Consider the following 27703-nt stretch of genomic DNA (forward strand, 5'->3'; position numbering starts at 1 on the left):
ATGTTGAACTCTTCAGATTTCCCGCTGAACGATTCGGTGGGTAACTTATCCTCGGACGAGGTGGAGGAAGGTAAGCATCCTTTTCTGACGGATGCTTGGCTGGTACCGCTCTTCTTCTCTCTCATCATGCTGGTGGGGCTTATTGGGAATTCACTGGTCATCTATGTGATCTCCAAACACAGGCAGATGAGGACCGCCACCAACTTCTACATCGGTAAGTTTTAGTTCTTGCATTTGTTTATGAATAGATTCCAGATGTGATATATGACAGAAATTGATAGTGCCTACTATACAGTATGTATGTATGTACACTGATCAGCCATAACATTAAAACCACCTCCTTGTTTCTACACACACTGTCCATTTTATCAGCTCCACTTACCATATCAAAGCACTTTGTAGTTCTGCAATTACTGACAGTAGTCCATCTATTTCTCTACATACTGCTTTCACCCTGTTCTTCAATGGACCACCACAGAGTAGGTATTAGTTAGGTGGTGGATCATTCTCAGCACTGCAGTGACACTGACATGGTGGTGGTGTGTTAGTGTGTGTTGTGCTGGTATGAGTGGATCAGACACAGCAGCGCTGATGGAGGTATTTAAAAATCGCCTCACAGCAAGAAGATTCTGGGTTTAATTCCGAGGTGGAGCGATCTGTGTCCATTCTGCATGGGAGCTTTGGTTTCCTCCCACAGTCCAAAGACGTGCAGTCTGGTTAAATGGAGATTAATTGCCCCTAAAATTTCCCTAGGTGTGAATGTGTGTGTGTGTGTGTGCTCTTTGATGGATGAATAAATGAATGACATTAAAAGGAAGGCTTTTATTGATGTACAGAAACATAGGTTTCCTGGGTCTGTTGCCATTGGGCACAAGGTACAAGTGAGAAAAACCCCTGGTCCGGGAACCAATCCACCACAGGGCCAATACACCTGTTGCATGTTTTCGGGATGTGGGAAGAAATTACTCTGAGAAAACAGCAGCAAGAACATGCAAACCTTCAAAAACGGACAGTGACTGGAGTGACTGGACCCAGCTGTGCCACCGTGTCACCTATTCAGTTTGCTCAGTTTAAATCGGTATTACAGATACATACCTTTTGCTTTAAAGGTGAGGTTAGCAGGTCACAGCCCGGTCTGTATTATTAGAGGGAAAAATGATTTTCCGAGGCTGTCAGAATCTGTTTACATGAGAAAATAAAATAATCAATATCTATTCTTTACTTTTACTCGCCTGTCTCAGAGTCTCAGAGTCAAGTCACGAGTCTTTAGACTAGAGTCCGAGTCAAGTCACGAGTCTTTAGGCTAGACTCAGAGTCAAGTCACAAGTCTTCAGGCTAGAGTCCAAGTCAGGTCACAAGTCTGTAGGCTAGAGTCCAAGTCAAGTCACGAGTCACAATCTACACAAAACATACATTGGAAATGTACCGTAGAAATAAATAAATAATATGTAAGTTCTGATAATTAGCTTAGCTAATGTTGTTCCAGATGCTATTAAATTTATAACCGTGTGTCCCATTAGGAATATAATCTGTTATTTTGTAAATGTGCTTATAATTAAAAACCTCCAAACTTTTCCCGGTTGTGAAGTAAAACACAAACTCGTTACAAAGCCAATTGAGCGTTTGTTGACAATTGTTGTGACGCAAACTGAATAAATGCAAATAACAGCATTTCTTACAGATCAGAAGGTCAAAAAAACTAACAAAAAACAAACAAACAAATTAATTAATTAATTAATAAAAAATACATTAATTAATATTGCTGTGTTTAAAATGTGTAAATAAAATGTTTACAGCTTTTAAATAAATTAAATAATGCAACAATTTATTTAATATTTAATAAATAATAAAAGAGCCGCTCAGGTGGCGCAGCGGTAAAAACACACACTGGCACACCGGAGCTGGGTTCTCGAATACATTGTGTCGAGTCTCGGCTCTGCCGTCCGGCTGGGCTGGGCAGCCGCATGAACAACAATTGGCCTGTTGTTCATATGGAGGTGGGGTGGTAGTAAGCCGGATAGGGTCTCCTCATAACTGATGCAACTACGACCTCTGCTGGCTGACTGGTGGGGAAGGAGTGCGTTGATCAGGGTGGGATACGAAGGGCTGATCCGCATTAGCACTCGCCTAGTGCAGGTTAAAAAATGCATACCGCTGTTGCTCACGTGTCGGAGGGGCCGTGGGTTAGCTTCGTTCTCCTCAGCATTAGTGGAGAGAAAGCATGACGCAATCGGGCAATTGGACGCACTAAAAAGTCGAGAGAAAAAGGGGAAAAAAGTACAAAAATACAAAATAATAATAATAATAAATGCATAGTGATACATGCACTATGTGTCCCAAATGTATTTACAAACCCCATTCCGGTAAAGTTGGGACATTTTGTATATGCAATACAAACAAGAATCTGTGATTTATTAAGTAAAAAGAAAATATTTTAGTGTTTTTACTGACCAACTACATTGAATTTTGTAAATACTGTATAAAGAAATTTTGAATTTAATACCCGCAACCTAATTAGAAAAAAGTTGGGACAGTGCTATATTTACTTTTAATCACACTTTTAAATGGTTTGAGAACCGAGAACAGTTGTAGCCACACTCACTGCCTACAGGTGCATAAAATCAATGATAATCGATTAAATAAATGTTGAATAAAAACATAATGAATAATGTAAAAATGGAGTTCGTAAGCACCCCTTCTAATTATTGAATTGAGCTGTTGTAGCCACACTTACTGCCTACAGGTGCGTAAAATCAATGATAATTTAATAAATAAATAATGAATAACATACAGTTTGGTAAAAGCCCTTTTATGGTAAAGCATGTCTTCAGCCTGTGCACAAAGCAAAGCCCATGCATGAGTTCTAACCTCAACCCTACTAAACACCTTTAACATCAAGGCCTGACCTCATAAATGCTCTTTTGACTGAATAAATAAGTTAAAAAAATAAATAAATTTGAATCTCAGCTCTGTTACTGGTCAGCTGGGCACCCTCTAGCGAGCGCAATCGGCAGTGCCGGCAGCAGACAAAATTGGCCACTATTCTGCTGGGTGGGAAAGACTGGACTAATACGTAGATGGGAGCATAAGGGAGAAAATGCATTTAAAAAAGGCACAATTATTATGATTGCATTACGCTTCCTCGCTACTGATGCTGATCTCCACCCTGGTTGAGGAGAGCTGAGACTGACACATGCCCCCTTCGACACGTGTGCAGTAGCCTACTGCTTCTCTTCACCTGCACGAGATGAGTTCATATGCAGATCAGCTTTGTGTATGGAGAGACACACCCTGAGCAAATGCCATCAATCAGCCAGCAGAGGTCGTAATTGCGTCACTTATGAGGTCCGGTCCGGCACCCTTCCCAAAGGAACATCAAGCCAATCGTTGTTCGTTGTTCATGTAGCCACCCAGCCTGCCAGGTGGCAGAACTGAGTTTCAGTTTCACCCAAGGAGGGTGTATATTCGCCTGACACACACTCCCTGCAATGTGTGTGCAGTCCACCAATCCCTTCTTATTCACCCATACTTTAGTGGATTTGTTCGTGAGGTTGGCTTTGTGTACGGAGGGCCTCACTCCGACCTCCGATTTCTGTACAGGCGCCCTGGGCAACCAAGGTCCTTACACAGCGGTGATTTCCCACACAGCAGACTGGAAGCCAATTTTGTCTGCTGCAGGCATTAGCCAATTGTGCCTGCTAGAGGGCACCCAGCAGAGCCCAGATTCAAACCCGGGAGCTCAGAATCTTGGCGCTGGTGTGCTAGTGGATTATCCCACTACCTGCACCTGCTGTTTAAAGGTTAATTATACTGTACGCTGGGTGCCAGTCAGGTAAAACCTTAACTTGTAAATAATTAACATTTTGTTTAACTGATCTATAGAACATTTCCCCAAAGGTCTGGGGATTATACAGGTGTGGTTTGTAAATACCAGACTGGTATTGATAATTCTGCTGATGTCCTCTTATACTGTATATGCTACTGCTCCCCTTTCATAAATATCAATTTTGAATAGATTTTTTGATTAATATTGTAACCAACACTGACCTTTGCTGAAGCTATACATGTCTGCGGTTCTTTACATGCTTTTCTGAAATCATCTGTGACTCTGTGGAGAATTTTCAGTCTGGCACTGCTGGGGAGCTAAGATGAGACCTAAAGCCTTAGAAATGTCACTTTAATTCTTTATATTTCCAAAACTTTTTACAGCTTTGAAAATGTCATTACATTGTTGTATATCGTTAATGTAAAAACTTTATTTTCTTAAGCGTCGGCTGAAATGAAGCATATGTAAAGCCATCTAGTTCGGTCACGCATCACACAGAGTCCACTTCCATAGTCCATACATCCTAGATTGCAGTCTGGACGTGCATTACGACTCGAATTACCCTGTATGAAATAAGCATCAAATCCTGAAAGCTAAAAAGCACTCTGAAAGCATCCACATGTACAGTGTATCACAAAAGTGAGTACACCCCTCACATTTCTGCAGATATTTAAGTATATCTTTTCATGGGACAACACTGACAAAATGACACTTTGACACAATGAAAAGAAGTTTGTGTGCAGCTTATATAACAGTGTAAATTTATTCTTCCCTCAAAATAACTCAATATACAGCCATTAATGTCTAAACCACCGGCAACAAAAGTGAGTACACCCCTAAGAGACTACACCCCTACATGTCCAAATTGAGCACTGCTTGTCATTTTCCCTCCAAAATGTCATGTGACTCGTTAGTGTTACTAGGTCTCAGGTGTGCATAGGGAGCAGGTGTGTTCAATTTAGTAGTACAGCTCTCACACTCTCTCATACTGGTCACTGAAAGTTCCAACATGGCACCTCATGGCAAAGAACTCTCTGAGGATCTTAAAAGACGAATTGTTGCGCTACATGAAGATGGCCAAGGCTACAAGAAGATTGCCAACACCCTGAAACTGAGCTGCAGCACAGTGGCCAAGATCATCCAGCATTTTAAAAGAGCAGGGTCCACTCAGAACAGACCTCGCGTTGGTCGTCCAAAGAAGCTGAGTCCACGTGCTCAGCGTCACATCCAACTGCTGTCTTTGAAAGCTAGGCGCAGGAGTGCTGTCAGCATTGCTGCAGAGATTGAAAAGGTGGGGGGGTCAGCCTGTCAGTGCTCAGACCATACGCCGCACACTACATCAAATTGGTCTGCATGGCTGTCACCCCAGAAGGAAGCCTCTTCTGAAGTCTCTACACAAGAAAGCCCGCAAACAGTTTGCTGAAGACATGTCAACAAAGGACATGGATTACTGAAACCATGTCCTATGGTCTGATGAGACCAAGATTATTTTGTTTGGTTTAGATGGTCTCAAGCATGTGTGGCGGCAATCAGGTGAGGAGTACAAAGATAAGTGTGTCATGCCTACAGTCAAGCATGGTGGTGGGAATGCCATGGTCTGGGGCTGCATGGGTGCAGCAGGTGTTGGGGAGTTACATTTCATTGAGGGACACATGAACTCCAATATGTACTGTGAAATACTGAAGCAGAGCATGATCCCCTCCCTCCGGAAACTGGGTCGCAGGGCAGTGTTCCGGCATGATAATGACCCCAAACACACCTCTAAGACGACCACTGCCAAGCATGTCTCCAGACCTAAACCCAATAGAACATCTTTGGGGCATCCTCAAGCGGAAGGTGGAGGAGCGCAAAGTCTCGAATATCCGCCAGCTCCGTGATGTCGTCATGGAGGAGTGGAAAAGCATTCCAGTGGCAACCTGTGAAGCTCTGGTAAACTCCATGCCCAGGAGAGTTAAGGCAGTTCTGGGAAATAATGGTGGCCACACAAAATATTGACACTTCAGGAACTTTCACTAAGGGGTGTACTCACTTTTGTTGCCGGTGGTTTAGACATTAATGGCTGTATATTGAGTTATTTTGAGGGAAGAAAATTTACACTGTTATATAAGCTGCACACAGACTACTTTTCATTGTGTCAAAGTGTCATTTTGTCAGTGTTGTCCCATGCAAAGATATATACTTAAATATCTGCAGAAATGTGAGGGGTGTACTTACTTTTGTGATACACTGTATCTAAGTTTAGCTGCATTTCCCCTCACTGTGTAGTGGTTTCACTTTTAAACTTGTGTTATACAGCTTGGGGTGCTGAAAAACAATAGTCAAAGTTAATTCTTTGATTGATAACTTATATTAGTTCACCACCCATCTGCTACTGGCCTGGCCCGTTTGTCAAAGTGTAAAACCCAGTGTGGCCCTTGAGCCAAAAAGTTTGCCCACCCCTGGTCTAAGACGCTTATTGTGAAAAAAAAAAAAAAGCTTAACATGGCATATTGTACTAAACGACATAGGAACACTAAACCTCTCTTAATTATTACTGCTCATAAGTTCTCTCCACTAATTCAATTCCTCGCCCGTTTTAGTACAATAAGTCATGTTAAGCTTTGTTCACTTTAAGCTGCTTGAGTCGCTTTTACCATGTCATATCAAACAGTTTGTCTCATTGGAGGCGCTTTGAAAAGGTCAGCGGAAAACTGGGTCAAAGTTCAATCAAGTTGGTGGACTATTCTCAGTCCAGCAGTGACAGTGAGGTGTTTAAAAACTCCATCATACCAAGTATATCAAGTACAATAAGTCATGTTAAACTTTGTTCACTTTAAGCTGCCTGAGTCGCTTTTACCATGTCATATCAAACAGTTTGTCTCATTGGAGGCGCTTTGAAAAGGTCAGCGGAAAACTGGGTCAAAGTTCAATCAAGTGAAGTGCAGCGGCAGGCTAAGCGGCACCGTCACGCTCCATAGAAAACGTCACAGCCGCTTCTCTTACAACTGTGATTACTTGTTTCTCCTTGATTCGTATTCATCTGCACCTGTTTGATTGCCTGGTTGTCATGACAGCACGGCTGTGTTTAATTGGGTAAACTGGCTCACCAATTCAATTTGGTGAACTGCTTGATTGAGAAACCATGGGACGATAATGTTTGCTTTAATGATCTGAAGTCGTTTAGTGGAATAAATTACAGAGGCAATAAGAATGTATATCTCCAGGCATTTCATGAACTTAATTCATTATTCTCCAGATCAATGTGCTGGAGTACAAAGTCATAAATAGAACTGATGTACACTGATCAGCCATAACATAATGACCACCTCCTTGTTTCTACACTCACTGTGCATTTTATCAGCTCCACTTACCATACAGGAGCACTTTGTAGTTCTACAATTACTGACTGTAGTCCATCTGTTTAACCTGCTTGTACCCTGTTCTTCAACGGTCGGGACTCTCACAGGACCATCCCAGAGTAGGTATTATTTGGGTGGTGGACCAATCTTAGCACTGCAGTGACAATGACATGGTGGTGGTGTGTTGGTGTGTGTTGTGCTGGTATGAGTGGATCAGACACAGCAGCGCTGCTGGAGTTTTTAAACACCGTGTCCACTCACTGTCCACTCTGTTAGACACTCCTACCTAGTTGGTCCACCTTGTAGATGTAAAGTCAGAGACGATCGCTCATCTATTGCTGCTTTTTGAGTTCATTAATGGTCACAGGACGCTGCCCACGGGGCGCTGTTGACTGGATGTTTTTTGTTTGGTGGACTATTCTCAGTCCAGCAGTGACAGTGAGGTGTTTAAAAACTCCATCAGCACTGCTGTGTCTGATCCACTCATACCAGCACAACACACACTAACATACCACCACCATGTCAGTGTCACTGCAGTGCTGAGAATGATCCACCACCTAAATAATACCTACTTTGTGGTGGTCCTGTAGGGGTCCTTACCAGTGAAGAACAGCATGAAAGGGGGATAACAAAGCATGCAGAGAAACAGATGGACTACAGTCAGTAATTGTAGAACTACAAAGTGCTTCTATATGGTAAGTGGAGCTGATAAAATGGACAGTGTGTGTAGAAACGAGGTGGTTTTAATGTTATGGCTGATCGGTGTATGTTCTCTATTCACTATATTTCTTGCATGCATGTATTTAAACCTTCTTCTTTCCTCTCTTTCTCTTTTCCAGCTAATCTAGCAGCCACGGATATCATCTTCTTAGTATGTTGTGTGCCGTTCACCGCTACCCTCTATCCTCTACCCGGCTGGATCTTCGGAGACTTCATGTGCAAATTTGTTGCTTTCCTTCAGCAGGTACGTACGCACCCTTGCAACACCAGGCAAATAAAACGGTAAGCCACCAGTACTGACTACAGTAATTATATTAAATTGCTGTGGTTTTTTTTCTTAATTCTTGTAATTTCATTCCAAGAAAACCAGCAAGACAAACAGTCTGTTGACCCATCTGTGCTGTCTGTAAGATTTTAGAACAGGCCATTAAACTCTTGTAATTACTGGGTTTCTGGTGTCGATTACTGAAGTAGACAGACAATCAATTACCTCCACTGCAAAGTAACAAGAATATACACTGATCAGCCATAACATTAAAACCACCTTCTTGTTCCTACACTCACTGTCCATTTTATCAGCTCCACTTACCATATCGAAGCACTTTGTAGTTCTACAATTACTTACTGAAGTCCATCTGTTTTTCTGCATATTTTTTAAGCCTGCTTTCACCCTGTTCTTCAATAGTCAGGACCCCCACAGGACCACTACAGAGCAGGTATTATTTGGGTGGTGGATCATTCTCAGCACTGCAGTGACACTGACATGGTGGTGGTGTGTTAGTGTGTTTTGTGCTGGAATGAGTGGATCAGACAAAGCAATGCTGATTTTTTTTAAACACCTCACTGTCACTGCTGGACTGATAATAGTCCACCATCCAAAAACATCCAGCCAACAGCGCCCCGTAGGCAGCGTCCTGTGACCACTGATGAAAGTCTAGAAGATGACCAACTCAAACAGCAGCAATAGATGAGTGATCGTCTCTGACTTTACATCTACAAGGTGGACCAACTAGGTAGGAGTGTCTAATAGAGTGGACAGTGAGTGGACACGGTGTTTAAAAACTCCAGCAGCGCTGCTGTGTCTGATCCACTCATACCAGCACAACACACACTAACACACCACCACCATGTCAGTGTCACTGCAGTGCTGAGAATGATCCACCACCTAAATAATACCTGCTCTGTGGGGGGTCCTGACCATTAAAGAACAGGGTGAAAGCAGGTTAAAAAGATATGTAGAGAAACAGATGGACTACAGTAAGTAATCTTAGAACTACAAAGTTCTCTTATATGGTAAGTGGAGCTGATAAAATGGACAGTGAGTGTAGAAACAAGGAGGTGGTTTTAATGTTATGGCTGATCGGTGTATTTGCATGTATGCTTAATAAACTTAATAAACCTTCTTATGATCTTCTGGTACCAGACAGAGGGAATCACAATGGATGGCATCAGTAGAACGACTTAATCAGGAATTGAACCTATTCAATTCCTGGGTATTTAGCAGACTTGCAATTGGTAAATATACCATGCAACCAATTAAGAGTTGAGGGCCTTGTTCCAGAGCCAACAGTAGCTACTTAGCAGTGGTGGGGCTTAAACCAGCAACCTTTCAATCCATAGTTTATTACCTGAACCTTGGGCTATTTGGCTATTGAGTTTGGTGTGGAGGAACTCCAGTAGCTCTTAAGGAGCCCGTCTAATGTTTGAACCCCCAGCAAACCTTTGATTCTGCGCCAGGCCTTTGAATCCAACATCATGTCTAATCTTTTCTTATTTTTATTTTGACTAAATAAGCACAAATTTACTCCAAAATCTTCTATTTTGCCTTTCCAGAATGTAGAAGCTGCTAGTTAGGCTGCAAATTGGATCTCAAGCTTCTGATCCCCACCCACACACACCTGTTGGACTTGGACGCCAACTACATAGATGAAAGAATGCATAGAACAAAAGTTCATGTTCTGTTCCTCCCAGGGAAAGGATTCGAAAAAATAAGCCTTGTTTGAACAGTTCTTCTTGCGCTATGGCGTAGCCCACAGATTATCTCTCAGACTTTGATGACCGAGAGACTTTGATGAGTTGGCGAAGTGTGGGAATCTCCTTGTGTGGTTTGAAGGATTTTGGGGATGTGATTCATCTGCCTTTGTTTGTGTATATATAGGTACATGTGACTCATATCTTAGTCACAGCCCCAGAGCAGAGTGAAAGGACGAGACAATGAATAATAAAGTTATCATGATATCTGAGATTGCACATTTACTAGTCACTAAAATTAAATTAATTTAACGGATTAATTTGCCGTAAAGATCAGCAGGGGGCGCGGGTTACAAAATCATGTCCACCTTGTCATCATGACTGACATTTCCTTTAATCAGGGAGTCTCTGTGCCTCAGCAGTGTTAATTAGTTACAGCTGGGAGAGCTCTTTAAATACAGGCTTTGCTGGCCCACGGGTCTTTATCGTGTTTTCACGCTTTCCAGACACCTGTACACGCTGCAAAGCTGGCAACTCTGTTTATACCAGCTCATGTGTAAGCAATCAATCTTCTTTCTGAGGAATGCCTTTTTGAACAGAGCCTCACAGATGAATCCACACTCTCCCTAACTTTTATCTATTTTTCTGTCTGTCCGTCCGTCTATCTGTCTGTCTGCTCGTCCGTCCAACCAACCAACCAACTGCTGGTCTATCTATCTTACCACTTCTATCTATATATTTATCAATCTATCTATCTATCTGTCTGTTTGTCTGTCTGCCCGTCTGTCTGTTCATCCATCCAACCAACCATCCAACCAACTATCCAACCAACTGCTAAACTATCTAGCTCACTGCTTCTATCTATCTGTCTGTATGTCTGTCTGTCTGTCTGTCTATGTGTGTCTGTCTGTCTGTCTGTCTGTCTGTCTATCTGTCTATCTATCTGTTTGTCTGTCTGTCTGTCTGTTTGTCTAGCTGTCTATCTATTTATCTGTGTGTCTATCTATCTGTCTGTCTGTCTGTCTGTCTGTCTGTCTGTCTGTCTATCTATCTGTCTGTATACATGTCTATCTATATATATCTCTATCTATCTGTCTGTCTGTCTTTCTATCTATTTGTCTATCTAACTGTCTATTTATCTATCTGTCTGCCCACCTGCTTGTCTATCTATCTATCTATCCATCCATCCATCCATCCATCCATCCATCCATCCATCCATCCATCCATCCATCCATCCATCCGTGTCTGCCTATCAACATAAATAAATGTAGCTGCCTTCCCAGGACAAACTCTGGCAGTAAAATGTGTCGAGTCACACTGCTCTGTTGTGCTTTGATTATCCTGTACACTTCTCATCAAGTGATAAGTGTACTCGAAAACGCGGCCACAGTGGCGGCCACTGTAAATTCACGTTCGTAGTGATTTCACTCATCATTACTGGGAACTCCTTCAAAAAAATGAAAAATCACAAGTAATTACAAATAGATGAAAATTAACTTCCTATTTCGTTTAGTTTTGAATGTTCTTTCTGTGAAAGGACTGGATGAACTTCTTCAAATGAAGGCTATTGTAAGCTTTGATCATTTTCAGTTCCAAGTATTACCAAGAAAGGCTTGTGCTATTCGCTGTGCTGTGTTCTCAGATCTCTTAGTGGTTCTATGTGCCTCCTGTCCATCCACAAACAGCTTCACAGACTCTTGAGGGGTGCAACAGTAAAACATCCAATCTTGTCAGGAGATGACAAAGCTATCCTTGGCTGGGAATAGGAAGTATTTCATACCCAAGGTGGCACTAGCCAATATACTGTCTGTGTAATGTACCCCCTAAAAAACCCCTAAAACAAAATAGAAATTAAATTCACTGTATCAGGCTGTTGTGTTCCAAAGACCATCTTATATACTACATAGTGAGCTAAATTTGATTCAACCAATGGCTAGGCTACTATTTTAATGAAATATATGGGATTTTGTTTGCTGATTAGGACACAGCCCTCTAGCTTTCTGGGTAAGCAGTAATGTTAAGCCTAATTTAACCCTTCTAGGTTAAAACCCTCAGTAGGTTACAGTATGTACAAAATGCCACTTACCTATCCATCCATCCATCCATCCAACCAACCAACCAATCAATCAACCAACTGCTAATCTATCTTACTGCTTCTATCTGTCTGTCTGTCCGTCTGTCCGTCTGTCCGTCCATCCAACCAACCAACTGCTAATTCTCTGTATCAGGCTGTATGTACATGCAGCAAAGGAGAGCTGCTGTGTTCCAAATACCATCTTATATACTACATAGTGTGCTAAATTTAATTTCAACCAATGTCAAGGCTACTATTTTTATGTAATATATGGGATTTTGTGTACTGCTTAGGACACAGCCCTCTAGCTTTCTGGGTAAGCAGTAATGTTAAGCCTAATTTAACCCTTTTGGGTCCCACTGGCCTTCCTGTTAAAACCCTCAGTAGGTTACAGTATGTACAAAATGCCACTTACCTATCCATCCGTCCATCCATCCATCCATCTAACCAACCAACCAACCAACCAACCAACCAACCAACCGCTAATCTATCTTACTGCTTCTATCTATCTGTCTGTCTGTCGTCTGTCCGTCCGTCCATCCATCCATCCATTCAACCAACCAACCAAGCGCTAATTCACTGTATCAGGAGAGCTGCTGTGTTCCATATACCATCTTATATACTACATAGTGTGCTAAATGTAAATTCAATCCATGACAAGGCTACTATTTTAATGTAATATATGGGATTTTGTGTGCTCATTAGGACACAGCAGCCTAATTGAACCCATCTGGGTCCCACTGACCTTCCTGTTAAAACCCTCAGTAGGTTACAGTATGTACGAAATTACATACCACTTACCTGCCTACATGCCACTTACTCTAGGAGTCTTCACTGGTTACCTATTGCATTTCGCATTCAGTTCTCATTACACGAGCCCCACATGACCTGACCGCTGTTATGGAAAAATGAGATATTATGTTTGATATCACCTGAATATTAGTATTTTGCTGCTTGTGTGTGTACAGAGATAAGCATATCTGTCAGTTAAGCTGTTATAAGCAGATAAGAAATGACAGGTAGCACAGAATGGAGGTTCCAAAGTCCAACACCCTATGCAATATGACTAGAGCAGTATAAAAAAAAGGAACATAGCTCTGTTCCTGGTTCTTCAGCTATTCCACTGCTGTAAGAACCCACGGTTGTGCTAATAAATTCTTCCAATCCGGTCAACTGTAATCTTTGTTTCCATTTGTTATCTCACCTTATTTTTCCACACCACCTCTCACTATCTGGTTGAGCTTTTCCATCAGTATGTTCCATGTCATACCTTACAATAGCAAACCTTTAGGCCTTCTGGTTGTTCCGAGGTTTAAACTAACCAATCTCAAATTGTGGAATACTTTTCCCAAGTCTATTCACAATGCCTCCTCTATTTCCTTTAATCTTATTTTTAATTTAAATCTCTGTTAAAAGACCCACTTGTTTAAGGTAACCCAACCCCCTGCCTTTCTAGATCAATAACAGTGTGTAACATCCACAATCCAAAGTTTGCTACCTTATTTACAGAGGCTCAGACTGTGACTTAGTAGAATGATCCACACACCTAAATGTAATGCAACTGCACCATAAACATTCCACACACACAAGATATAAATTCCTTTTCTTGAAAGCTTCATCACAGTGGAATGTCAAAAAGCAGTTAGAAGATGAAATTTCTGATATAACTGCTGCAGTGCAGTATGGGTTCAATTGTTCAGCACCTGCACCAGTGGCAGAGAAAGACCTCACTGGAAACATTGCTGCCAAGCTGTTATTGTTGTTATGTGTGTGTAATTACATTGTCTCATGCTTTTAGATTCAGTAGGCAACCCCCTCTCCCACCAGATTTAAAACATCTGCCTGTATACAGATGTGGGTATTGCTTATACCCAAGCCTCCTCCCTGACATGTTTGGCTGCATGAGCGATAATTTGAAGAGATGCAATGGCAGGTGCCAAATGAAACCCTCACACATCCCCCCAACTCCACCAGAGTGGCAGCTGACATGCAGTGAAAACATGCATTGACTAATATAAAATATTACAAAGAATAAATGAAAAATATTAAAATATATGAATTAATTTAAATACTTTTAATTTAAAAATAATTTAAAAATACAGAACAGTTAGCATTGGAATTATTTATACCCAATTATATATTTTTATCTAATTTTTTTTAAGAAGGGCATTTTTTTAATATATATTATTATTATTATTAGTTAAAAATGTTGTTTAATTTTGTTGATTAAAACATTACAAAAGAACAGTGTTGTTATTATTATTAGTTGTAAATTTTTATTGTTATTATTATGGTTATTATGATTATTGTTATTATTATAATTATTATTAGTAGTAGTACTAGTATTAGTTCTACTAATAATAGATTTTTATTGTTATTATTATTATGAGTAGTAGATTTTTATTATTATTGTTATTGTTATTATTATCATTGTTATTATTATTAGTAGTAGTAGACTTGTATTTGTATTTTTATTAATTTATTATTTTAAGTAATAATAATAATAATAATAATATACAGCAGTTGAGTCATGCCTGTTCCCTGACTGTTTGCTAGAGGATTGTTTTTTTTTTTTTGTTTTTTTTTCACAGTCACTTTATTAGACATTTCTTCAAGTTGTCTCTGTCTTCTAAAACAAATGTTTGCACAAATGCCTCATTAATGACTTCTCTACAGTATTTACAGTCTGCTCACCCACACTAGCTGTGTGACGGCCAGTTCTGTAAAATCTGAATTCTCTATGGTCAGGACTAACTCATTTGCAAACACAGACATATGACTTCAGCTTTGTCTTGTCTGCAGCAAGGACACTTACCACACACACACCACACACACACACACACACACACACACACACACACACACACACACACATACACCTATTAGACTGCTTAAATCTTTAACATTAAATGAGCATGTGTTTTAGAAGAAATGTCGGATTTGTGAAGCTGGTTGGACACTTGAGCCTTTTGATTCAGACACTCTTACAGCAGCTTGATGACTGGGTAAAGGTCGAGTGCTTTAATGATTTCTTTCTCTTCTAATATCTCTCGCCTGGATTTGGGATTTAACTGGGGTCACTGAGAAAGCAGTGCTTAGCAGGATGTCCTTCAACCTTAGAAAAGAGATGAAATCTGAGATGATAAAATACTGAAGAGGTTTTAGAGACGTGTGCCTCATTAATGATTCTTAACACTGTGTTATTTAACTTACAGTCCAAACAGTGAAGGAATTAAACTTAAATAAGGATTTAAAGCCTAATAAAGCCTTTATTATTATTATTATTATTATTTTTATTATTATTATTATTAAAAATATTATTATTAGTAGAAGTATTAGTAGTAGTAGTACTGGTATAAGTAGTAGTAGTACTAGTATTGGTATTAGTAGTAGTACTAGTATATTTTATTGTTATTATTATTATTATTAAAAATTACTATTAGTTGAAGTAGTAGATGATGATAAAAAAAAAAAAATAATAATAAAAACAAAAGTAATAATTTTAAACTATTTTTTATTAGCAGAAGTAGTGGTAGTAGTAGTAACACGAACATATTTTTGTTATTATTATTATAATTGTTGTTATTATTATTTTAAGTGGTAGTAGTATATTTGTTATTGTTTAAATTACTACTACTACTACTATAATAATAATAATAATTATTATTATTATTATTAGTAGTAGTAGTAGTAGTAGTACATTGTTACTGTTATTATTATTATACTATTAATGATAATTATTGTTATTATTATTTATAATAATAATAACAATAGTTATTATTTTTAATCGTAGTAGAAGTAGTAGTATAATTGTTATTGTTATTATTAATATTATTCTTAGTAGTAGTACATAATAATAATAATAATAATAATAATAATTATTATTATTATTATTATTATTAATAGTAGTAGTAGTAGTAATAGTATATTTTATTGGTATTCTTATTCTTATTATTGTTATTATTATATTTATTATTATTATTGTTATATTATTATTATTAGTTATTATTATTATTGTTGTTATTATTATTATTATTATTTACTATTATTATTATTATTATTAGTAGTAGTAGTATTAGCAGTAATAGTATATTTTAATGGTATTATTATTATTATTAATTTTATTCTTATTCTTATTCTTATTATTATTATTATTATTATTATTGTTATTTTTATTATTAAAAAAATCATTTTATCATTATCACTTTCATAAAAAAATGATGAAAAACAAATATTACATAAACTTGGCTTTCTCAGGATCTCACATACCAAATACAACAGCACTTTTAGTAATTACTGTTTTGGTTACAAGTATCTCCACATTTTAGTCTAGTTTTGCTGTGAACATGAAGATAATTGTGGAGTAAAATGCCACCAAATGCCAGTGACTGTGCTGGTTTAATTAGACAGATTTTTAATTGTTGTGCATCACACTAGGATTTTATTTCTAATGTGGTTGCTGCTGCTGCTTCTCTGTTTACCTTGTAGTGTGTTTTATTTAATCACATTCTTAATTCTTTAGTCTAAGTTACACAGCAAGAACTTAGTTTAAATCACTCTGTTATAAAATTAACATTATTTAGGATTCTGTTGTTCAAAACATGAATTCATTATCTCACGTTTTCTGTCTTAACAAAAGCTGCACCAGAAAGTATGTAGACGCGAGACCATAAACTTGTTGGACTTTCAACTCTAAACTATTTTTTATTGGCTGGTTAAAGGTTAAAACCGTTTTATCAGTGTGAAGAAGGATTGCTACAATTCAAATAAATCCTAGTGAAAAATGAAAAAGTAAGTGATGTTCAGGTGGCACAGCTGTCTATAATGCTAAATGACTGTTATTACAATTAAAAAAATTGACTGTAATGAGTTTATTCAGGCCAGCAAGCAGGAATCACATATCCATAAACTTGTTGGACATTCCGTTCTAAACCGTCAGCATTAATCTGGACTAAGCCAATCTTTTATTATTATTATTAATAGTAGTAGTATGTTTTTATTGTTATAATAATAATAATAATAGTAATATTTATTATTATTATTATTATATTGAATATAATTATTATTATTACTAGTATAGTAGTAGTAGCAGTAGTGGTGTTATTATTATTATTATTATCATTATTGTTATTATTAGTAGTAGAAGTATTAGTATATTTTATTGTTATAATAATAATAATTATTATTATTGTTATTATTATTATTACTATTATTATTAATATTACTATTATTATTATTATTATTATTATTATTATTATTATTATTATTATTGGTATTATTATTATTATTTTTATTATTATTATTAGTAGTAGTAGTAGTGTTGTTATTTTTATTATTATTATTATTGTTATTATTATTATTATTATTTATTTATTTATTTATTTTTTATCAATCTATCCATCTATCATATATAAATAGTCCTCTCTCTCACTCTCTCTCCCTATATATACAGTATATAGATAGATAGATAAATAAATCTAGAGCAGGTGTAGCCTAGTGGTTAAGGTACTGGACTAGTAACCAAAAGGTTACTGGTTCAAGCCCCACCACTGCCAGGTTGCCACTGTTGGGCTCTTGAGCAAGGCCCTTAACTCTGAATTGCTTAGACAATATACCGTCACAGTACTGTAGGTCGCTTTGGACAAAAGCGTCTGCTAAATGCCGAAAATGTAAATCTGAGTGTTTCGTGAGAGCCACGACAGCTGAAAAGTTTTCAGTTTGTTCCAGCTGTTTAACACATCGCTTATTGTTGTCCCAGCTACAAAAAAGATCTCCCATGTAACAAGATGTAATTAACGTAATTTACTGTGTATGTCATTTTTTACTACTTTTACCAAACAAAGCCGACCATCATAATTCCGCCCACTCCAAACACGGTAACAATACGCCGATTCAGTTCTGAACTTAGCCGTACTTCCAGTGTTGCATTGTTCCGCGTTTCCCCAGTTTTGCTCTGCACTTGAAGATAAGTGTGCTTTACAAAGCCAACAGAACAATGCTGACTGCCTCGAACCATTTGTATTGTTGCTGACGTCTACGGTGGCCTTATAGGCACTGATAATTGTTATGCAGATGAATCATTCAATCACCCGTACTGATTTTGTAGCTGTATTTCTGGCCCTTTTTACCCCGCTGTACTCTCTGTGAACAATTAAACCGCCTGATGAGCTGCAGTTCATGTCCTGTGGTAGGAGCTACACAGCAAGAGTTACTTTCGAGGTCTCAGAACCAAACAGTGATGAAAATAACTAAATGATTTTGTACTATTTGGGATATTTTTGGCAGAACAGGGCTGTGGGAGAGGTAAATGAACTGTAAATGCAACGAGTTTTTAATTAGTTTCCATTGGGACGGTGGTAGCCTAGTGGGTAGAGCTTTGGGCTATCAATCAAAAAGTTGAGGGTTTGAATCGTAGCTCTACTTTGCATCACTGTTGGGTCCTTGAGCAAGACCCTAAATTCTCTCGGCTCCAGGGTCATCATACAAAGGCTGACCCTGCGCTTTGCCCCCAGCTTTCAAACAAACTGGGATATGTGGAAAAACAATCTAATCTCTGTACTGTACACGTGTACACCGATTAGGCATAACATTATGACCACCTTCATAATATTGTGTTGGTCCCTCTTTTTCCTGTCGAGGCAGGGGCTCCACTAGACCCCTGAAGGTGTGCTGTGGAATCTGGCACCAAGATGTTAGCAGCAGATCCTTTAACTCCTGTAAGTTGTGAGGTGGGGCCTCCATGGATCCGACTTGTTTGTACAGCATTTGTACAGGGGAATTTGGAGGTTAAGTCAACACCTTAAACTCGTTGTAGTGCTCTTCAAACCATTCCAAACCACACCATCCACGTGATGTAAAAGAAAACATGATTCATCAGACCTTCTTATTGGAATTCATGTTGGAGGATGTACATTTTTTTGTTGGTTGGTTGGATGGATGGATGGATGGATACTTTATTTATCCTGAAGGAAATTATTGGATGGATGGATGGATGGATGGATGGTTGGATGGATACTTTATTTATCCTGAAGGAAATTATTGGATGGATGGATGGATGGATGGATGGATTGATGGTTGGATGGATGGATGGATGGATGGATGGATACTTTATTTATCCTGAAGGAAATTATTGGATGGATGGATGGATGGATGGATGGATGGTTGGATGGATGGATGGATACTTTATTTATCCTGAAATAAATTATTGGATGGATGGATGGATGGTTGGATGGATGGATGGTTGGATGGATGGATGGATGGCTGGATGGATGGATGGATACTTTATTTATCCTGAAGGAAATTATTGGATGTATGGATGGATGGATACTTTATTTATCCTAAAGGAAGTTATTGAATGGATGGATGGATGGTTGGATGGATGGATGGATGGATACTTTATTTATCCTGAAGGAAATTATTGGATGGATGGATGGATGGATGGATGGATACTTTATTTATCCTGTAGGAAGTTATTGGATGGATGGATGGATGGTTGGATGGATGGATGGATGGATGGATACTTTATTTATCCTGAAGGAAATTATTGGATGGATGGATGGATGGTTGGATGGATGGATGGATACTTTATTTATCCTGAAAGAAATTATTGGATGGATGGATGGATGGATGGTTGGATGGATGGATGGATACTTTATTTATCCTGAAGTAAATTATTGGATGGATGGATGGATGGATACTTTATTTATCCTGAAGGAAGTTATTGGATGGATGGATGGATGGATGGTTGGATGGATGGATGGATGGATACTTAATTTTTCCTGAAGGAAATTATTGGATGGATGGATGGCAGGTAAAAACAATTTTAGCAATGTGAAGAAGACTAGTAGGGTTTAAAATGCCACACATCATGGCCACAATCAAAGGTTTATTACCTTCCAACAGGTGGGACCACTAATCAAACCGCCAGTTCTTCAACCAACTCCCATCAGTTGCATCCTTGAGCTAAACCATAGTCCCCAACCATTGGGCCACGGACTTTATTACCGGGCCGCACAAACGAATAAACAAATAATGAATATTATTAATATTTATAATTAATATTTTTATTGTTCAGTCAGGTGATACCAAAAAATTAAGCCAACAAGCTATAAGCAAAAAACAAGTGTCTTTACAAAAAGGGGAAAAGACCTAATGATGAGATAAGAGAATAGAATAGAGCCTACGACTGCCAAGAAAAAGAAAGCGACATTTAACAGAAAATATTAGGATTCTGATGCACCGAGTCCTCTCTGCATAATATGTAGCGATAGGCTGTCAAATGGTTGTCAAAACCGCTTCTGCACATACAGACCAAGCACCCTACATTAAAACACAAGCCTCTGGAGTTTTCTGAGAGAAAACGTGAACTAGAAGAACAGAAGCTATTGTGGAAGGCCACCACGTCATTAAACGTGAGTACACTAAGAGCATCATACTTAGTGGCTAACCGTAGTACCAAGGCCAAGAAACCTTTCACCAGGGTTGCAGCGAAAAAGCTCAGGGTTTCCACTGATTTTCCATCAGTGGTGAGTAGTATTGTTATGCACTTTGTGTTTTTTATTATGCTCGTAGTATAATTTTAGTTTAAATCCTCACGCCTCCACCGGTCTGTGAAATTATATCTTATATGAAACCAGTCCATGGTGCAAAAAACACAACAGGAAGCAGCTTGGCAGCTACATAAACAACGATTGGCTGTTGTTCATACAGGGTGGGGACCTCATAACTGATAGGAACCTCATATTGATTGATGGCACCTGCACCGAGTCAAGGAATAATGCATTGATCAGGGTGTGGCTCTCCGTACACAAAGCTGATCCGCATATGAACTCACCTCGTGCAGGTGAAAAGATGAAGTCCGCTACTGCACACGTATCAGAGGGGGCGTGTGTCAGTCTCGCTGTCCTCAATCAGAAGTGGGGATCAGCATCGGTAGAGAGGAAGCGTAATGCACTCGGGTAAAAAAGAAGCTACTGGTGTTTGGATGTTTGGAGTCCACTGTGTATGTAAATTTTAAATTTGAACTCTAACTGGTCTGTTTGGCGCCCCCTTGCAGGCATAACTGGCAGTGCCTGCAGCATAAAAAATTGGCCACTAGTCTGCTGGGTGGGAAAATACCGGACTAAAACGGAGGTGGGGTCTTCTATACTGTGTAAACATAGCCAATTAGTCTTCCGCTGCTGGGGAACCAGACCCCTTCTTTTTCGCACATACTTTGGTGGATTCGCTCAGGAGGCCAGTCTCTTGCATGGAGAGTCACACGTTGATCTCCGCATTTCTAAACTTCTATATAGGCACCTCGGGCTACTAACCAGGGTCCTTAAACAAGGTTGAAGACCACACCAACTTTTTTTTGTCTGTTTTTTTCCCACCCAGCAGACTAGGGGGTCCATTTTGTCTGCTGCAGGTACTGCCAATTGTGCCTGCTAGGGGGCGCTCAGCCGACCTGTTAAAGCTGTAAGGACCCTGGTTAGTAGTCTGAAGTGCCTGTACGTTATATTACATTACATTTTCAGCATTTAACAGACGCTTTTATCCAAAGCGAATTACAGTACTGTGACAGTATATTGTCTAAGCAATTGAGGGTTAAAGGCCTTGCTCAGGGGCTCAACAGTGGCAACCTGGCAGTGGTGGGGCTTGAACCAGCGATCTTTTGATTACAAGTCCAGCACCTTAACCGCTAGGCAACAACTGCCTACACAGAAAGGAAGAAGGAATGGAGGAATGTGGAAATCAGCGAGTGACTCTACATATGTGAGACTGGTCTAATGTGTGAATCCAACAAAGTACAGGGAAATATTAAGGGGTCGGTCGGAGCATATATCAGGCAAATATACTTTCTAGGATGCGATCGAGGTCCCCAGCAGTGGAAGACTAATTGGCTACGCTAAATTAGGAGAAAGGAAAGAAAATGCATAATTATAATATACAGTATATATACTGTGTATATATACTGTGAAAAATAAACGTTATACTCTAAAATACTCCTATATTATAGAACACTGTACTGCTGTCCTTCAGTTTCGCTCTGTGACGTGCAAGTGTAAGTACGTTCTTTGTGTCCGATTTCTCACCCTGCATCTAAAAGATGTTTGAATTGTGCTTCAAAACGCCAATCACCACACAGCCATTTCCGTCGCGCTATTGTTCATGTCCGCGGTGATTGATGAAAACTGGTGATAGCTGTGAAGATGAACAATTTGACCTGGCCTGGATGCTGTATTGTTGGATTTTTTTATCTCTAACTGGATGAGACAAAACTTTCTGCAGTTGAATAAAGAGAAAAAAAAATGGTTATTATTATTTTATTCAGGAACAGACTTGCTTTATATCTGGATTCGAAAGCCCTCAAATCAAAAGAACCAGCTTGTACTCGGCATACTTATGGACTCAGATCTCGAATCCATATTTGATCTTTTTTTACTATTTAATATATGCATTTTCTCCCTTTCTCCTTTCAATTTAGCCTAGCCAATTAGTCTTCCACTGCTGGAAACCCTGATCACGTCCACCAACCCATTCTTATTTGGGCATAATCTCATGTTTGTAGAGTCACACATAGCGCTTTTCCACCAAAAGAACTCTGGTTCTTGAACTGGTTCTTTTCAGGTTTCTTTGAACCTTCTTGTTTTGGATTTCCACCAGTTTTTGGGAACCAAGCCTGCGTCATCAAAGGTGGGGCATTACACAACAAAAGTAAAGAGTAGTAACATGATGGCAGAGCATGTAGGTTACCTGTGGGGATTTGTGCTGTTGTTACAGATGTTTGTTTTCATGCAAAAAGCATCGATCAGCTATTGTTGATAAGAAGATGTAGACGTGTTTGTCGCAGTTGTTGTTTTCTTTAGTTCACTGCTTTGCGCTTCACTCTCACCGCGACCCTTGGCGCAAATAGCCGATTTGCTCAGCGCTCGGCTTGAGCGATAAAACATCACTAAAGTTCCACGACACGAACATCCATCTATGTGAAATAACCATCAAATCCACTCCAAAAGCTCCACACGTATCTGTGTTTAGCTGGATTTACTTCACGTGTGGTATTTATGCAGCTCGGGGTTCTGAGTCCGATTCTCGGGAGAGTAGAAAAAGCTTCACCTAAATAAAGCGAAACGTGGCTGAATGTACTAAAAGTACGACACAGAAACACTCAGTTTCTCTCCGTTATTACTGGTTATAAGCGCTCTGTACTGCCCAAATTCATCGGCCATTGTTTTAGTACAACAAGCCACGTTAAGCTTTATTTTTCACGTTAAGTGTTTATACTGTCCAGGTAACTTTTACCACGTTATATCACACAGTTCATCTCGTTGAAAATATCAGCAAAAAAATGCGGCAAACTGGCTCAAAATTGAATCAGGTGAACTTAAAATAGAAAAACGCGGTTTAGCAGCATCTCAAACCTCTACACTGTGACACGCCCACAGATGATGTCATGCCGAAAAACCAAGTATTCTATGGTGCCAGATTAGAATGCTAATTTACTGTCTGGAACCTCTTTTTTTCGGTGGAAACACGTTGGTGGAAAAAGGGTATCACCAGCATTACTCCACTTCTGTACAGGCGCCTCTGGCTACTAAAAACATCAAAAACACACCCCTTTTTTAGTCCGGTCTTTCCACACCTAGCAGACTAGTGGCCAATTTTGCCATCTGACAATTGTGCCTGCTAGGGGGTGCCCAGACGACCGGTATCAGAGCTGAAATTTCAGAATCCCAGCCCTGGTATGCTAGTGGAATATCTTGCTGTGCTAACTACAACTTCATCTGATTCAAAATGCAGCTGCTAGATAACACATCACCCCAGTTCTTAAATGTTACAGTATAGACTTTAAGGTACTGTTACTGGTCTATACATCTCTTAATAATGTAGGACCAGCATATTTCTCAGATATGCAACAGAGATATGAGCCAAGGAATCTCAGATCACTAGAAACTAGTCTGTTAGTCCAGCCTAAGGTGAAGACTAAACACGGACAAGCAACGTTTAGCTACTACGCTGCTTTAAAATGGAAGAAGTTGACATTAGAAGAGCCTCAACTTTAGATACTTTTAAATCTAAAACTAATCTTAGTTTAATCATGTTTTTATTTTTTATTTTATATAAGCACTTTAAATAACTTTTAACCGGACAGTGGTAGCCTAGTGGGTAGAGCTTCGGGCTATCAATTGAAAGATTCAGAGTTTGAACTCTGCCATGCAGCCATTGTTGGGCTCTTGAGCAAGGCCCTCAACCCTTTTAGCTCCAGGGGCATCGTGCAATGGCTGACCTGTGCTCTGACCCTAGCTTCCAAAACAAGCTTTGTATTGTATATGTACTCTATATATTACCATTTTATTCTATTTTATTGTAACCGGAGTGTATGAAATGTGCTGTATAAATAAACCTTGCCATTACTCCAAGGTCACAGTCATAAATAAAAGATTGTGGGGGGACCAAATCTATGGGGATTGGGGGGTTGCGGGTAGGTGGTCCTGTCAATCTAAAACATTCCTGCCACATTGACAACCGATGGGCACACTGACGAATCCTAAAGGTACACAAAGCTAGTCGGTGGAATACATTTATTTTTAATTTGAACATCCGTATATTGGGAAGGGGGCATTTTGAGCATATCTGAGTGCCCCCTGTCCCAATTTATATTGTGCCTAGAGCCTTTCATTGTATTCTGTTCACAATCAAAACTAATAATAAGGCACAACTTCGGTAGCTCAGCAAGAGCTTTGACCAAACAGCCCAAAAAAACAAATCAGGCATATTATTAATATCAGTCAGGATTATATAACTGGCCTCATGGGTCTGAGAGCTGATTGGCCCAAATGTGCCAAGATTCCCAGCCTTAACAATAAAAGCATTATCTCCTCTGAATCATTTCACATTTGTCAATACCTTAATAAAGGTTGATCTTGAACTCTGCGTTCAATTAATTCTCCTCAGAACGGCGAATAAAAGGAGAATGTTTTCGTCTCCTCTGGGAGAAAAACTTGAATAGATGAAACGTCTTCGATGCATTATTCTCAATCCAGTGCGTCAGACTTCTCATTGTGCGCCTGAAGGGCGATAACGCTGAAATTTGGCAGTCGGTCCTTCTGGAGTTTGTGTCTGTATAATGGTGTTTTATCATTCTCATTGGTGAAAGGAAGTCTGGATGTGGTTATTTGCAGGTGACTGTCCAGGCCACATGTATCACGTTGACGGCCATGAGTGGGGATCGATGCTACGTGACCGTGTACCCGCTGAAATCTCTACGTCATCGGACCCCACGGGTAGCCATGATTGTGAGCGTCTGCATCTGGATTAGTATGTCCCATAATTTACATTCATTATGTTCAGTTCTATTATGCTAGCCCATCATGTGCTGACCAGTCTACACAGACATGATTGGCTAGGTCATGAAGCCCTGTGATGGACTGGTGCCATGTTCAGTGTATTACTACCTTGTGCCCAGTGTGCACATTTTCTTACATTTACTTTGACTTTTATTTGATTGCAGACAGGATGAACCTGAGATATTTCATGTTTTGTCTGGTCAACTTCATTTCATTTATTAAAACATCAATTCCTGCATTTCAGACCTGCAACACATTCCAAAAAAAAGTTGGGACAGTAAAGCATTTACCACTTTGTAATGTTGCCATTCCTTTTCACCACACTTAAAAGACATTTTGGCACTGAGGAGACCAAGTGATTTAGTGTTTCAGCTTTTATTCTTCCTGCGAACACGTCTTAAGATGTGCCGTTGTCACATTTTCCATTTCAAAATTCTCCACACATAATCTATTGGCAACAGGTCAGGACTGCAGGCAGGCCAGTCCAGTACCCGTACCCTCTTCTTCCGCAGCCATGCCTTTGTAATGTGTGCAGCATGTGGTTTTGCATCGTCTTGTTAAAAAATGCATGGACGTCCCTGGAAAAGAAGGCAGCGTATGTTGCTCCAAGATCTCAATGTACTTTTCTGCGTTAATGCTGCTATCACAGAACTGTTAATGACCTTTACCAAGGGCACTGACACAGCCCCATACCATGACAGACCCTGGCTTTTGGACTTGTTCCTGATAACAGTCTGGATGTTCCTTTTTGTCTTAAAAAAAAAAAAAAAAGACCTGGAATGCTGATTCATCTGACCACAATACATGTTTCCACTGTGTGATGGTCCATCCTAGATGCCTCAGAGCCCAGAGAAGTCGACGCCGCTTCTGGACACGGTTAACATAAGGCTTCTTTTTTGCACAGTAAAGTTTTAAGTGGCATTTGTGCATGTAACTGTATTGTAGTGCTTGACAAAGGTTTGCCAAAGTAATCCCTCACCCATGTGGTTATATCAGCTATTGTTGAGTGGCGGTTCTTGATGCAGTGCCGTCTGAGGGATCAAAGATCATGGGCCCTTGGTCTTTACACACTGAAATTCCTCCCGATTTCTTGAATGGTTTAATGATATTATGCACTGTAGACGGAGAAATATGCAAATCAGTTCCAATCTTTCTTTGAGGTTCATTGTTTTTAAACATTTGGTGACAAACTGGAGATCCTCTGATCATCTTTGCTCATCAAAGACTCAGCCTTTCCTGGATGCTGTTTTTGTACGAAACCACAATTACAATCACCTGTTGACATCACTTCTTTGGAATCACATCATTATTTTGTTTTTTCACCTCATTACTAGCCCTGTTGCAGGAATGAATGTTTCGCAATCAAATAAAAGCCAAAAAGTAAATGTAAGGAACACTGCATTTGTATTTTATTTGCATTTTCCTTACTGTCTCAACTTTTTCTGATTTGGGGTTGTATATATATTTTCTCTCCAGGCTCCTTCATTTTGTCAACCCCAATCTTAATGTATCAAAGACTGGAAGACGGATACTGGTATGGCCCAAGGCAGTACTGCATGGAGCGGTTTCCATCAAAGACACATGAAAGAGCTTTCATACTCTACCAGTTCATAGCGGTCTACCTACTGCCGGTTCTGACCATCTCTTTCTGCTACTCTTTCATGTTGAAGAGGGTTGGCCAGCCAACCGTGGAGCCTGTCGACAACAATCATCAGGTGATCATGCCAGTCCTTGCTGTATTTATGGTACACAAAGGGCTGCAGGATACATATTACATGAGTCCTAAAGTATATATAAGAATATAATATTTATTCCATTTCAAGTTCTGAAATGAGATGGACCGGCCTTTCTGAACTCGAGTCTGTTCTATTTCAGGTGCATCTTCTCTCCGAGAGAACCATTTCCATCAGAAGCAAGGTCTCCAAAATGGTAGTGGTCATCGTTGCTCTCTTTGCCGTCTGCTGGGGCCCCATTCAGATATTCATCCTCTTCCAGTCCTTCTACCCCAACTTTAAGGTCAACTACGCAACGTACAAGATCAAGACGTGGGCCAACTGCATGTCCTACGCCAACTCGTCCATCAATCCCATCGTGTACGGCTTCATGGGGGCGAGCTTCCGCAAATCTTTCAGGAAGACCTTCCCCTTCTTTTTCAGACACACGGTGAGGGACAGCAGCGTGGCTTCTCGCACAGCGAACGCAGAAATCAAGTTCGTCGCCACTGAAGAGAGTAACCCGGAGAGGAAATGAACAGCAGGTGGTTCCACGGGGGAAGAAAATTACCACTTTCATGTGTGGAGCCGAACGCTTCACTGCTGAGCTGGCACATGCTGTACTGAACTGAGATGAAGAATTTGGACAGGACTGCCAGTGAGCCTGAATTGAAATTCACCACTACATTAAAGTCGGATTGAAATGTTCACCATACGATCATTTCTTTAATTTAGTC

General features: G+C 39.6%; 1 protein-coding gene across 1 annotated transcript; it reads left to right on the forward strand.

Annotated features, from left to right (window-relative positions):
* On the forward strand, positions 1 to 27703 carry kiss1ra (KISS1 receptor a). The gene is made up of 5 exons (XM_062993003.1): positions 1 to 214; positions 8004 to 8128; positions 25090 to 25225; positions 26731 to 26969; positions 27130 to 27703. The coding sequence occupies exons 1-5, from the start codon at positions 1 to 3 to the stop codon at positions 27502 to 27504; spliced, it is 1089 nt and encodes a 362-aa protein (XP_062849073.1). The 3' UTR covers positions 27505 to 27703.

The sequence above is a fragment of the Trichomycterus rosablanca genome, chromosome 4 (genome assembly GCF_030014385.1).
Source record: "Trichomycterus rosablanca isolate fTriRos1 chromosome 4, fTriRos1.hap1, whole genome shotgun sequence".
Classification (NCBI taxonomy): Eukaryota; Metazoa; Chordata; class Actinopteri; order Siluriformes; family Trichomycteridae; genus Trichomycterus; species Trichomycterus rosablanca.

Coding starts and splice junctions, on each gene's coding strand:
- kiss1ra (XM_062993003.1), top strand. CDS start 1: ATGTTGAACTCTTCAGATTTCCCGCTGAACGATTCGGTGGGTAACTTA. Junction 215..8,003: donor CGCCACCAACTTCTACATCG/GTAAGTTTTAGT, acceptor TCTCTTTTCCAG/CTAATCTAGCAGCCACGGAT. Junction 8,129..25,089: donor TTGTTGCTTTCCTTCAGCAG/GTACGTACGCAC, acceptor GGTTATTTGCAG/GTGACTGTCCAGGCCACATG.